At 42.2% G+C, this 13,509-nt stretch overlaps 1 protein-coding gene across 6 annotated transcripts in view; it reads left to right on the forward strand.

Annotated features, from left to right (window-relative positions):
• The window catches only part of PRKG1 (protein kinase cGMP-dependent 1), a 1,430,268-nt gene that overhangs the window by 1,312,829 nt on the left and 103,930 nt on the right, over window positions 1–13,509 (forward strand). For all 6 annotated transcript variants that reach the window (XM_069753539.1, XM_069753538.1, XM_069753540.1 and 3 more), the window contains exon 9: window positions 8,134–8,208. In XM_069753539.1, coding sequence (XP_069609640.1) covers window positions 8,134–8,208 — 75 coding nt within the window. The remainder of the gene's footprint in view (window positions 1–8,133; window positions 8,209–13,509) is intronic.

Here is a 13,509-nt window from a genome sequence, read left to right on the forward strand (position 1 = left end):
CAATGCAAACTTTTGGACACCCTGCATGGTTAGTGCCTAGTAGCACCCTCTTTTGAAAGTATCACAGCTTATAAATACTTTTTGATTTTCCTCCATTCTTCATTGGAAAATTCTTCCAGATTTCTGGGTTGTGTTCCTTGCACTGCTATTTTGTGGTCTAGCCACAGATATTTTAATGATGTTCAGATCAGGGGACTGTGATGGCCATTTTAAAACCTTCAGCTTGTGTAAGGTTTAATCACAGTTTACTTTACTGTTGGAGATTTTTGATGTAATGTATGGTATGGCCAGTAGAAGGCAGCAGTGAGAGGCTGGAGTTGAAGCTCCGGGGTTTTTGGTGGTTGGTGAACGGTTGGGAGGAGTCGAAGGAGAGTCCAGAGATCCTTAGAGAAAGTTTGGATAGGGTGGTGCGACTCTGGATCTGTTGTTGGTGACTCTGGGGTGTGTTGTTCGGCTTGACATGAGATGCCTAGGTGAGGACAACCTAGTACACAGCATCTTGGGCTAGGCCACGTGAGGCCTTATCTCTAAGGACTTAGGGAAGCCCTGCATTGTAGCGCAGCATTCCCTATGAGCTTTAAGATGGCATTTTTGATTATTCGAGGCTCAGTCCAGCAAGAACCCTTGTACTTCAGTTTCATGACATAGCAGTAGCATCTTACATCTGAATATATATGCGCATAGATAAATTGCCTTCTAGAGGTCCAGATAATTAGGAGAAAATGCCTCTTCTGTAAGAGACGTTTTGAAAATTGCTGTAGGTGATTACTAAAGTACTGAGACAATGCTGTCATTTTATTGATTTATGTATGAAAAGGGATAATCACATTGTATTTTGCTTGCATGTAACTGTTAAATATGTTTAAGTGTAGCTGTGTATCCTCTTAATCAGTGTTATTGAGAGTAACGGCTGTCAATGTATTTTTTACGTATACACTGTCTACCTACCATCCTGTCCTTTTTCTTATAAACTGGCTAGGAAATATTCACATTATATTGTCTAATATTTGTGCGTTTCTGCTGATTGGTGTTGCACCCTTCATCTTGTGGCTTTCCCTCATCCTCGTTTCAGCTTGCACCTTTTGGTCATCTATAGTGGATTTTGGTGTTTGTTTAGGATCATTATCCATTTGTAGATGCCATCCTCTTTTCAACTTCAGCTTTTTACAGATAGTGTTATGATTGCATCAAGAAATTGTTGACTTTTCATTGAATCCATTTTTCCCTCTACCCGTGAAATGTTCCCCATGCCATTGGCTCCATTATAACCCCAAAGCATGATTGATCCACCCCCATTCTTAATGTTTGGCAATAAGTTATTTTCCTGAAATTCTGTGCCCCTTTTCTCCACACATACCTTTGATCATTGTGGCCAAACAGTTCTATTTTAACCACATCGTTCCACAGGACTTGCTTAAACAATGCATCAGGCCGGTTTGATGTTCTTTTCCATACTTCTGACTCTGCATTTTATGGTGGGGACGCTGGAGAGGTTTTCTTCTGATGACTCTTCCATGAAGGCCATTTGGGAAGGTGTCTCTGAACATTACAACAATGTACCACAACTCTAGAGTCTGCTAAATCTTTCGGAAGGTCTTTTGAAGTCAAGTGAGGGTTCTGATTTACCTCTCCAGTAGTCCTATGAGCAGCTCTCACTGAAATTTAATTTAGTCTTCCAGACCTTATTTTGACCTCCACTGTTCTTGTTAGCTGCCATTTCTTAATTACATTTCAAACTGAGGAAAGGGTAACTTGAAAGCACTTTGCAATCTTTTTATAGCCTTATTCTGCATTGTGGGCCTCAACCATTTTCATTTTAAGCGTGCTAGGCAGCTGCTTATTAGAACCCATGGCTGCTGTTTATTGAAAAAAGGTTAGAGGAGGCTAGGTTTTTATAAAGCTGGGAAATTTGCATCACCTGGCATTTCCTAATGATGATTGTGAACAATCCACAACACTAAAAGACTATTTAACCCCTTAACCCCCCGGAGCCTTTTTTGTTTTTTCATTTTCATTTTTCGCTCCCCTTCTTCTCAGAGTCATAACTTTTTTTTATTTTTCCAACAATATGGCCATGTGAGGGCTTATTTTTTGCCTGCCGAGCTGATGTTTTTAATGATACCACTTTTGTGCACATACTTTTTTGATTGCCCGTTATTGTATTTTACTGCAATGTTGCGGCGACCAAAAAAACGTAATTTTGGCGTTTTGATTTTTTTTCTCGCTACGCCGTTTAGCAATCAGGTTAATCCTTTTTTTATTAATAGATCGGGCGATTCTGAACGTGGCGATACCAAACGTGTAGGTTTGATTTTGTTATTGTTTTATTTTGATTGGGGCAAAAGGGGGGTGATTTGAACTTTTATATTTTTTTATTCTTTTTTATATTTTTAAACACATTTTTATTTGGTATTTTTCAATAGCCTCCATAGGAGGCTAGAAACATGCACAACTCGATCGCCTCTGCTACATAGAGGTGAAGCACAGATCACCTCTATGTAGCAAAAATGAAGCATTGCTTTTGAGCGCCGACCACAGGGTGGCACTCAAAGCAATCGGCCATCAACAACCATAGAGGTCTCAAGGAGACCTCAGGTTGTTATGGCAATGCACCGCTGACTGTTGTGAATTCTGTGGCAGAGCTCCCTCCTGTGGTCACAAGTGGTACTTCGGCTGATTCTCTCTATGAGCTTCCGTTGGTGGAGGAAAGTGGTACTGCGGCTTCTGAGTTTCCTTCCTCAGGTGATGTGGTGAAGTCGTTAGGTGCTGCTCTATTTAACTATTTAACTCCACCTAGTGCTTTGTTCCTGGCTTCCAGTCAATGTTCTAGTATTGGACTTGCTTCCTCCTGGATCGTTCCTGCGGCCTGCTGCTCTGCATAGCTAAGTTCCACTTTTGTTATTTTTGTTTGCTGTTTTTTCTGTCCAGCTTGCTTATTTGGTTTTTTCTTGCTTGCTGGAAGCTCTGGGACGCAGAGGGTGTACCTCCGTACCGTTAGTCGGTACGGAGGGTCTTTTTGCCCCCTTTGCGTGGTTGTTTGTAGGGTTTTGTGTTGACCGCAAAGTTACCTTTCCTATCCTCGCTCTGTTCAGAAAGTCGGGCCTCACTTTGCTAAATCTATTTCATCTCTGCGTTTGTCTTTTCATCTTACTCACAGTCATTATATGTGGGGGGCTGCCTTTTCCTTTGGGGTATTTCTCTGAGGCAAGGTAGGCTTATTTTCTATCTTCAGGCTAGCTAGTTTCTCAGGCTGTGCCGAGTTGCATAGGGAGTGTTAGGCGCAATCCACGGCTGCCTTTAGTGTGGTTGGAGAGGATTAGGGATTGCGGTCAGCAGAGTTCCCACGTCTCAGAGCTCGTTCTATGTTTTTGGGTTATTGTCAGGTCACTGTATGTGCTCTGACTTCTATGTCCATTGTGGTACTGAATTACCTAATCATAACAGTACTGGAAGCCATAAGTACTAATGATTCTCAATAGAGGGAAAAAAGAAGTTCTGAGACCATTTTTTTTTCTCTGCACTGTGTTTTGCCTTTTTTTTCCCCTAGACATTTGGGTGGTTCAGGACACAGGTGTAGCGATGGACATTAAAGGTCTGTCTTCATGTGTGGATCAGCTCACGGCAAGAGTACAAAATATTCAAGACTTTGTGGTTCAGAATTCTATGTTGGAACCAAGAATTCCTATTCCTGATATGTTTTTTGGAGATAGAACTAAATTTCTGAGTTTCAAAAATAATTGTAAACTATTTCTGGCTGTGAAACCTCGCTCCTCTGGTGACCCAGTTCAACAAGTTAGGATCATAATTTCTTTTTTACGTGGCGACCCTCAGGACTGGGCATTTTCTCTTGCGCCAGGAGATCCTGCATTGTGTAATATTGATGCGTTTTTCCTGGCGCTCGGATTTCTGTACGATGAACCTAATTCAGTGGATCAGGCAGAGAAAAATTTGCTGGCTCTGTGTCAGTGTCAGGATGAGATAGAGGTATATTGTCAGAAATTTAGAAAGTGGTCCGTACTCAATGGAATGAAGGTGCGCTCGCAGCTATTTTTAGAAAGGGTCTCTCTGAAGCCCTTAAGGATGTCATGGTGGTCTTGACTGATCATAAGAACTTGACTTATCTCGAGTCTGCCAAGCGGTTGAATCCTAGACAGGCTCGTTGGTCGCTGTTTTTTGCCCGTTTTGACTTTGTGGTTTCGTACCTTCCGGGCTCTAAAAATGTGAAGGCGGATGCCCTGTCTAGGAGTTTTGTGCCCGACTCTCCGGGTTTATCTGAGCCGGTGGGTATTCTCAAAGAGGGAGTAATTGTGTCTGCCATCTCCCCTGATTTGCGGCGGGTGCTGCAAAAATTTCAGGCTAATAAACCTGATCGTTGCCCAGCGGAGAAACTGTTTGTCCCTGATAGGTGGACGAATAAAGTTATCTCTGAGGTTCATTGTTCGGTGTTGGCTGGTCATCCTGGAATCTTTGGTACCAGAGAGTTAGTGGCTAGATCCTTTTGGTGGCCATCTCTGTCGCGGGATGTGCGTTCTTTTGTGCAGTCCTGTGGGATTTGTGCTCGGGCTAAGCCCTGCTGTTCTCGTGCCAGTGGGTTGCTTTTGCCCTTGCCGGTCCCGAAGAGGCCTTGGACACATATCTCTATGGATTTTATTTCAGATCTTCCCGTCTCTCAAAAAATGTCAGTCATTTGGGTGGTTTGTGATCGCTTCTCTAAGATGGTCCATTTGGTACCCTTGTATAAATTACCTTCCTCCTCTGATTTGGTGCCATTGTTCTTCCAGCATGTGGTTCGTTTACATGGCATTCCAGAGAATATCGTTTCTGACAGAGGTTCCCAGTTTGTTTCGAGGTTTTGGCGAGCTTTTTGCGCTAGGATGGGCATTGACTTGTCTTTTTCCTCGGCTTTCCATCCTCAGACCAATGGCCAGACCGAACGAACCAATCAGACCTTGGAAACATATCTGAGATGCTTTGTTTCTGCTGATCAGGATGACTGGGTGTCCTTTTTGCCTTTGGCTGAGTTCGCCCTTAATAATCGGGCCAGCTCGGCTACCTTGGTTTCGCCGTTTTTCTGCAACTCTGGGTTCCATCCTCGTTTCTCTTCAGGGCAGGTTGAGTCTTCGGACTGTCCTGGTGTGGATACTGTGGTGGACAGGTTGCAGCAGATTTGGACTCATGTAGTGGACAATTTGACCTTGTCCCAGGAGAAGGCTCAACGTTTCACTAATCGCAGACGCTGTGTGGGTCCCCGACTTCGTGTTGGGGATTTGGTTTGGTTGTCTTCTCGTCATATTCCTATGAAGGTTTCCTCTCCTAAGTTTAAACCTCGTTTCATTGGTCCGTATAGGATTTCTGAGGTTCTTAATCCTGTGTCTTTTCGTTTGACCCTTCCAGATTCTTTTTCCATCCATAACGTACTCCATAGGTCATTGTTGCGGAGATACGTGGCACCTATGGTTCCATCTGTTGATCCTCCTGCTCCGGTTTTGGTGGAGGGGGAGTTGGAGTATATTGTGGAAAAGATTTTGGATTCTCGTGTTTCAAGACGGAAACTCCAGTATCTGGTTAAGTGGAAGGGTTATGCTCAGGAAGATAATTCCTGGGTCTTTGCCTCTGATGTCCATGCTCCCGATCTTGTTCGTGCCTTTCATATGGCTCATCCTGGTCGTCCTGGGGGCTCTGGTGAGGGTTCGGTGACCCCTCCTCAAGGGGGGGTACTGTTGTGAATTCTGTGGCAGAGCTCCCTCCTGTGGTCACAAGTGGTACTTCGGCTGATTCTCTCTATGAGCTTCCGTTGGTGGAGGAAAGTGGTACTGCGGCTTCTGAGTTTCCTTCCTCAGGTGATGTGGTGAAGTCGTTAGGTGCTGCTCTATTTAACTCCACCTAGTGCTTTGATCCTGGCTTCCAGTCAATGTTCTAGTATTGGACTTGCTTCCTCCTGGATCGTTCCTGTGGCCTGCTGCTCTGCATAGCTAAGTTCCACTTTTGTTATTTTTGTTTGCTGATTTTTCTGTCCAGCTTGCTTATTTGGTTTTTTCTTGCTTGCTGGAAGCTCTGGGACGCAGAGGGTGTACCTCCGTACCGTTAGTCGGTACGGAGGGTCTTTTTGCCCCCTTTGCGTGGTTGTTTGTAGGGTTTTGTGTTGACCGCAAAGTTACCTTTCCTATCCTCGCTCTGTTCAGAAAGTCGGGCCTCACTTTGCTAAATCTATTTCATCTCTGCGTTTGTCTTTTCATCTTACTCACAGTCATTATATGTGGGGGCGGCCTTTTCCTTTGGGGTATTTCTCTGAGGCAAGGTAGACTTATTTTCTATCTTCAGGCTAGCTAGTTTCTCAGGCTGTGCCGAGTTGCATAGGGAGCGTTAGGCGCAATCCACGGCTGCCTTTAGTGTGGTTGGAGAGGATTAGGGATTGCGGTCAGCAGAGTTCCCACGTCTCAGAGCTCGTTCTATGTTTTTGGGTTATTGTCAGGTCACTGTATGTGCTCTGACTTCTATGTCCATTGTGGTACTGAATTACCTAATCATAACAGCTGACCCCCGATCATGTGACGGAGGTCAGCGGTGCGAGCGCTTCCGGACGCACGGCCGGCAGCGCTTGTTAAATGCCGCTCTCAGACTTTGACAGTGGCATTTAAGTAGTTAATGGGTGCGGGTGGATCGCGATTCTGCTCTTGCCCATTGCACACACATGTCACCTGTTGAAAACAGCTGACATGTCGTGGCTTTGAGGTGGGCTCACCGCCGGAGCCCACCTCAAAGCGGGGGAGTCTGCCAGCTGACGTAAAATCCCGTCAGCTGACAGAAAGGGGTTAAGGTCTGAAACCTTGTTTACAGTTATCTGACCACACATATGTCCAATGATGCCCAAACTTTTGCAACCTCTAATTTTCCTTTTCGTAATTTTTGAAATGTAAAAAAATTATACTCGCCCTCCTCATGCCGCCGCTGCATCTCCGTTGTCCTGGCACGGCAGCTCTCCCTGTGCTGAGTGGTTACGTGGTACCACTCATTAAGGTAATGAATATGCACTACACGACTATGGGAGTGGAGACGTGTGCATATTCATTACCTTAATGAGCGGTACCACGTGACCGCTGAGCACATGAAGAGCTGCTGCACCAGGACAGCAGAGATGCAGGAAAGTCCAGCAACCGCGCAAGGAGGGTGAGTATGATGTCACAGCCCCCGGCTCCTGGCGCTGATCTGCCGCTCCCCCTTCCCGGCTGGCTTTCTGGACAATGAGTCGTGTATAAGCCAGGGGGGCGTTTTCAGCACAAGAAATGTGCTGAAAATCTTATACACGAGTATATACGGTAATTTGATTTCTTATGGATCAATTATCAACTTTTTACCCAGTTCCTGTTTAGAACACATTCACGCTCATCCAAGATGATGAGGGGCTGGGAGGAATAGCATCTGGCTACAAGCTAGAGCTGCTGTATGTAAAAGTGAATTGCGATCGTCAGTATAGAAAAATTTGGGGTTGTTAAATAGGTTTCAGTGGACTGTAGACACAGTTCTTCATATCTTCAAGAAAGTATAGTATATATCTAGAAGTAGAAAAAATGCTGACTTTGGAGAACTCAAGAAAGCGGGATCCACGATTGATTTAGATAATCTATTTCTGACCATGATGTTTTGTCAAAAGTGATTAACGGCTAAAACATACAATTAAGTGATTACTGCTAATAAGCCACTTCTCGTGGGCCTTACAAAAAATGGAATTTTCTTGCTTTCCGTCCTGAAGCTGATGAATGATTTGGAAATGACTGTAGTAGAAATACACATGCAAACATTTCCATCAGTTTATGATCCTAATGAGAAAAATAAATCATTAAGTGAATTTGTCAGCATTTCAGCAGTTAGTTTTTCTTGGACAAATTACTTGTTTCCTAGACCTCTAGCCCCGGCATTAATAGACTGGAGAGAGATTGTCTAAAATACTAAAATATTCAAGACTGGATGAAATGTTATTACATTGTCTGCCATCCATGCTGAGATAAAAGGCAAGCATGAGGACATGGAAGATCTTGGCAAATCTATGCCCAATGTCTCGTCCATATTCTGTTACTGGCTTCTTCGTCGTTACGATCGGGACTGTTCGCTAACGATGCCTTGTGTTTTTTGCAGCTCTTTCAAGCATTTGATTGGAGGTTTGGATGATGTGTCTAACAAGGCTTATGAAGATGCCGAGGCTAAGGCAAAGTAAGTAATATGCTACGTTGACTGTAACATTGAAGCTAATGCATCAGCTTTAAATAGGAGCACAAAGAAGGGGAGGGATATAATTGGGAATAGAAGCATCCTCTATCTTCCAAAATTGATAATCCATTAGCTTTGCTCCTGTTCATAACGCATACATGGATCTTAGCAAGCGGCACCATGGCTTCTGCAAATAAACCTTCTCCATTTATAATGCAAAGTTTAATCACTTTGCATTATACTTTTGCAATCAATCTTTCATAGTTTTCAAGATATCTGCTCTTAGCTATTCATTCATGTGTATCCATCACATGGCCTGATGATATGATGAATACACTGGTGCATGACTGACTCCTTACAGTACAGATTTTTAGCTTCTGGAAACAAACCTAGAAGGTTTTTAGGCTGCCGTCACACATTGCTGCCATGTTGCATTTTTTGCTTTTTTCTAGTAAACCCTGTGTGGTTTTTTTCACGGTAGAGCCGCAACATTTTTGCTGGAATTTTGGAACGATGCATTTTTTGCACAAATAAAAATAATAAAAACATGGCACAGCCGCAATGGGAGTAATCAAATAGGACTGAATGAATGAAGAGATCTTGAAAATCATGAGAAATTCATAGGGAAAGTAAATGTAAAAATTGTAAAACATTTCATTATATAAAGTATAACTTTAATTTGCTTATATTCCTTTAAAATGTAAGCATGCCTCTATAGAAAAGCAAACACCTGATGTCTATATGGGCATGTAGGTTACAGGAAGCTGAATAAAATGATACGTTGATACCTGCGATCAGATGTCTTCTTTCAAAGAAATTCAACATTTGTCTCAATATGTAAATGAGCAGTAAAGATCTACGGGCGGGACACAGATCTCCTGAAGGGTCTACCTCTAGAGCTTATTTTAAATTAAAACGGGCATTACCAGTGTGAGACATGTACTGACTGACAGCCCGCTCTCCTGATCTACATGTCTCACACTGGTAACTCTCCCTTTCATTTAAAATAACCTCTGGAGGCAGATTCTCTGGGAGATCTGTGTCCAGAACCGAGATATTAACAGCTCATTTACATATTCCAGACAAAGTCAACATTTTTCTTAAGAAGACATCGGATTGCAGTTATCAAATTATCATGTTATTCAGCTTTCGGTGACCTACATGTTCATCCAGTCGTCACAGAAGGGTTGATCCTACTAACAAGTGCATTTTAAATAAAGAAAAGGCATGCGCGAGTCTTTTCATAGTGAAATATTTAAAAGGGTTCTTTCGAGATTAAACATATTTGGATCTTTTCCAAATAGGAATTAATTGCCATTATATTCAGACTCCCTCTCTGTATCCTGGAATTTTAACATTTGCATTTAGCACCACACAATTAGAAAGTTTCTTTCCCCTTTCTGTGTGTTGACAAATGATGAATAGGGCTGGCTGGTAAGCTTCATTATATGCCTGGCAGCCAGTCTAACTTAATTGCCTAACTTGACTGAAGCCTTTTTGCAAGGTGTTATTGTGTCTCATTTATAAACCACACACCCTTCCAGCCCCTATCCACACCCACTTACTATCCCATTTCTTGACCCCTTAGTGTGTAATTGGATGGTAAGGCTCCATATACAGTTAGGGCCAGAAATATTTGGACAGTGACACAATTTTCGCGAGTTGGGCTCTGCATGCCACCACATTGGATTTGAAATGAAACCTCTACAACAGAATTCAAGTGCAGATTGTAACGTTTAATTTGAAGGGTTGAACAAAAATATCTGATAGAAAATGTAGGAATTGTACACATTTCTTTACAAACACTCCACATTTTAGGAGGTCAAAAGTAATTGGACAAATAAACATAACCCAAACAAAATATTTTTATTTTCAATATTTTGTTGCAAATCCTTTGGAGGCAATCACTGCCTTAAGTCTGGAACCCATGGACATCACCAAACGCTGGGTTCCCTCCTTCTTAATGCTTTGCCAGGCCTTTACAGCCGCAGTCTTCAGGTCTTGCTTGTTTGTGGGTCTTTCCGTCTTAAGTCTGGATTTGAGCAAGTGAAATGCATGCTCAATTGGGTTTAGATCTGGAGATTGACTTGGCCATTGCAGAATGTTCCACTTTTTGGCACTCATGAACTCCTGGGTAGCTTTGGCTGTATGCTTGGGGTCATTGTCCATCTGTACTATGAAGCGCCGTCCAATCAACTTTGCAGCATTTGGCTGAATCTGGGCTGAAAGTATATCCCGGTACACTTCAGAATTCATCTGGCTACTCTTGTCTGCTCTTATGTCATCAATAAACACAAGTGACCCAGTGCCATTGAAAGCCATGCATGCCCATGCCATCACGTTGCCTCCACCATGTTTTACAGAGGATGTGGTGTGCCTTGGATCATGTGCCGTTCCCTTTCTTCTCCAAACTTTTTTCTTCCCATCATTCTGGTACAGGTTGATCTTTGTCTCATCTGTCCATAGAATACTTTTCCAGAACTGAGCTGGCTTCTTGAGGTGTTTTTCTGCAAATTTAACTCTGGCCTGTCTATTTTTGGTATTGATGAATGGTTTGCATCTAGATGTGAACCCTTTGTATTTACTGTCATGGAGTCTTCTCTTTACTGTTGACTTAGAGACAGATACACCTACTTCACTGAGAGTGTTCTGGACTTCAGTTGATGTTGTGAACGGGTTCTTCTTCACCAAATTAAGTATGCGGCGATCATCCACCACTGTTGTCATCCGTGGACGCCCAGGCCTTTTTGAGTTCCCAAGCTCACCAGTCAATTCCTTTTTTCTCAGAATGTACCCAACTGTTGATTTTGCTACTCCAAGCATGTCTGCTATCTCTCTGATGGATTTTTTCTTTTTTTTCAGCCTCAGGATGTTCTGCTTCACCTCAATTGAGAGTTCCTTTGACCGCATGTTGTCTGCTCACAGCAACAGCTTCCAAATGCAAAACCACACACCTGGAATCCACCCCTGACCTTTTAACTACTTCATTGATTACAGGTTAACGAGGGAGACGCCTTCAGAGTTAATTGCAGCCCTTAGAGTCCATTGTCCAATTACTTTTGGTCCCTTGAAAAAGAGGATGCTATGCATTACAGAGCTATGATTCCTAAACCCTTTCTCCGATTTGGATGTGGAAACTATCATATTGCAGCTGGGAGTGTGCACTTTCAGCCCATATTATATATATAATTGTATTTCTGAACATGTTTTTGTAAACAGCTAAAATAACAAAACTTGTGTCACTGTCCAAATATTTCTGGCCCTAACTCTACATGTGGTAAAAACTGTTGGTACCCCTCGTTTCATGACAGAAAAACCTACAATGGTCACAAATCTGACAAAAGTAACAATAAATAAAAGATCTATGAAAATGAACAAATGAAAGTCAGGCATTGCTTTTCAACCATGCTTCCACATTATAAAAAAAAAGATAAAACTCATGAAATAGGGCTGGACAGAAATTGTGGCACCCTTAACTTAATATTTTGTTGCACAACCTTTTGAGGCAATCACTGCAATCAAACGATTCCTGTAACTGCCAATGAGACTTCTGCACCTCTCGACAGGTATTTTGGCCAACTCCTCAAGAGCAAACTGCTCCATATGTGTATGATGATGGAGCATCCTGGCATCACGCAGAAGAAAGGACATCTTAGTAGAAGGTTTTAGGGACATCCGAGAAATTCGACAACACTTGTAGACTATGAGATCCCCCCTTTTGGCAGAAGGACCTGACTTTTTTGTGTCTGTGTCAGTCATGGTAGAGAAGGAGGATAGCTAATTAACTAAACTGGAAAGCCAATACCTTTAATACAGGTTAACGACACTGGATGGAAGAAACTCTTTGTTGAAATGAACGTGGAGCTGCTGTGACTGCTAATTTCATAGTTAAAGTATATTAGTAAGTTAAACTAATACATTTCTAGTTACAAATAATGCATTTTTATTCCCCTGCACAACTTTTCTAAGTGCTACTCTAATAGTTATGATTTTATCTGTTCATTTTTAAAAATGGACTGCCATTAACCCATTATCTACCAATAAGGATCCTGATGAAACGGTGATTTAATGGTTAATGTATTAATATTGGTACTATAGAAAGGATCGCAGATGTCACCCACTGCCATTCTTAAAAACATATGAAACATAAAAATGTTTTATATCTGCTATAGGTGACACTTGTGACTAGAGCCACGGATTTTAGAAGTAGGATGTGTTCCTGTTGCAGTCCTGTGTAAAACTGTCCTCTGTAGAACTCATCCCCGTGAAAAGTCTCAATAGAAGAAATAGAAGATACTTGACACTCCAAGAAGCGTAACAATACTTTATTCAGGCAATCCGAAAAGTTCAATGACGATTTAGTCTTATGACATGGGCCTTCATCAGACACAGATTGCAGCGAGAGCAACAAGAGATATCGGGTAAGGTATCCTCAGGGTGAACCATGTCAAATGGCCAAAACATCATTGACCTTTTTGGATTGCCTGAATAAAGATTTGTTACACTATTTGAAGTGCCAAGTATCTCTTATTTTCTTTATGTGCATGGGATGGAACCTTTCCTGATGAGCGCCAAATCCTTTTTCTTCAAGAGTGCCGTATACCTACCTCTCAACAGTGGATACGTCATATGGTAGTGATTAGGAATATATGGAGTATGTCTTTATAACAAGTTCTTTAACTGAAAGAATTATTCTCAATTGTTGAAGAAAATTAGTTTTAGCGTCTTTCAATTAACTTTCTGGGCACTTTGTATTATGGTATCTCACTCTATCACTTATTCTGCTCTCCCAGTTTTCACGGCTGAAACCACTTAGTTATAATTGTGCTGTGTAGATGCCTACACCCCACTAGGCTCATCAGCACTTAGGGAAAATCATAATTGGAAAGTGATCTGTAAAGGATGCTTTAATTAGAGTGTCAGTAGTGACTGAAGGAGAATGAAACAGTATTTGAAGTAACATAGAACTCAGCAACATCAAATACTGTTCTGTGGGTCACGTGTGAGAAACGTATTAGTGGTTCTGGACCATTTTCATGTTTTAATTAATATGTAATTCCGAGTACGGCAAACATTAGGAACTTCTCTTAAAGGTGTTGTCCGGTCTAAAACAACAAGTTTGCAGTCATTCTATGCGGCTGCAGACTTGTGATCCTCACATCATGCAGACTGCGCACATTGAGGATTCTCTGGTGCTGGCGCCAGGAGCGGATGATCACGTGACCACGAGTATGTGATATGCATACTCCTGGCCACAATCAGACTAAATGCAAGTGTATTGAGAGAGGCCAGAAACAGTCTAAT

The sequence above is a fragment of the Ranitomeya imitator genome, chromosome 2 (genome assembly GCF_032444005.1).
Source record: "Ranitomeya imitator isolate aRanImi1 chromosome 2, aRanImi1.pri, whole genome shotgun sequence".
Taxonomy (NCBI): domain Eukaryota; kingdom Metazoa; phylum Chordata; class Amphibia; order Anura; family Dendrobatidae; genus Ranitomeya; species Ranitomeya imitator.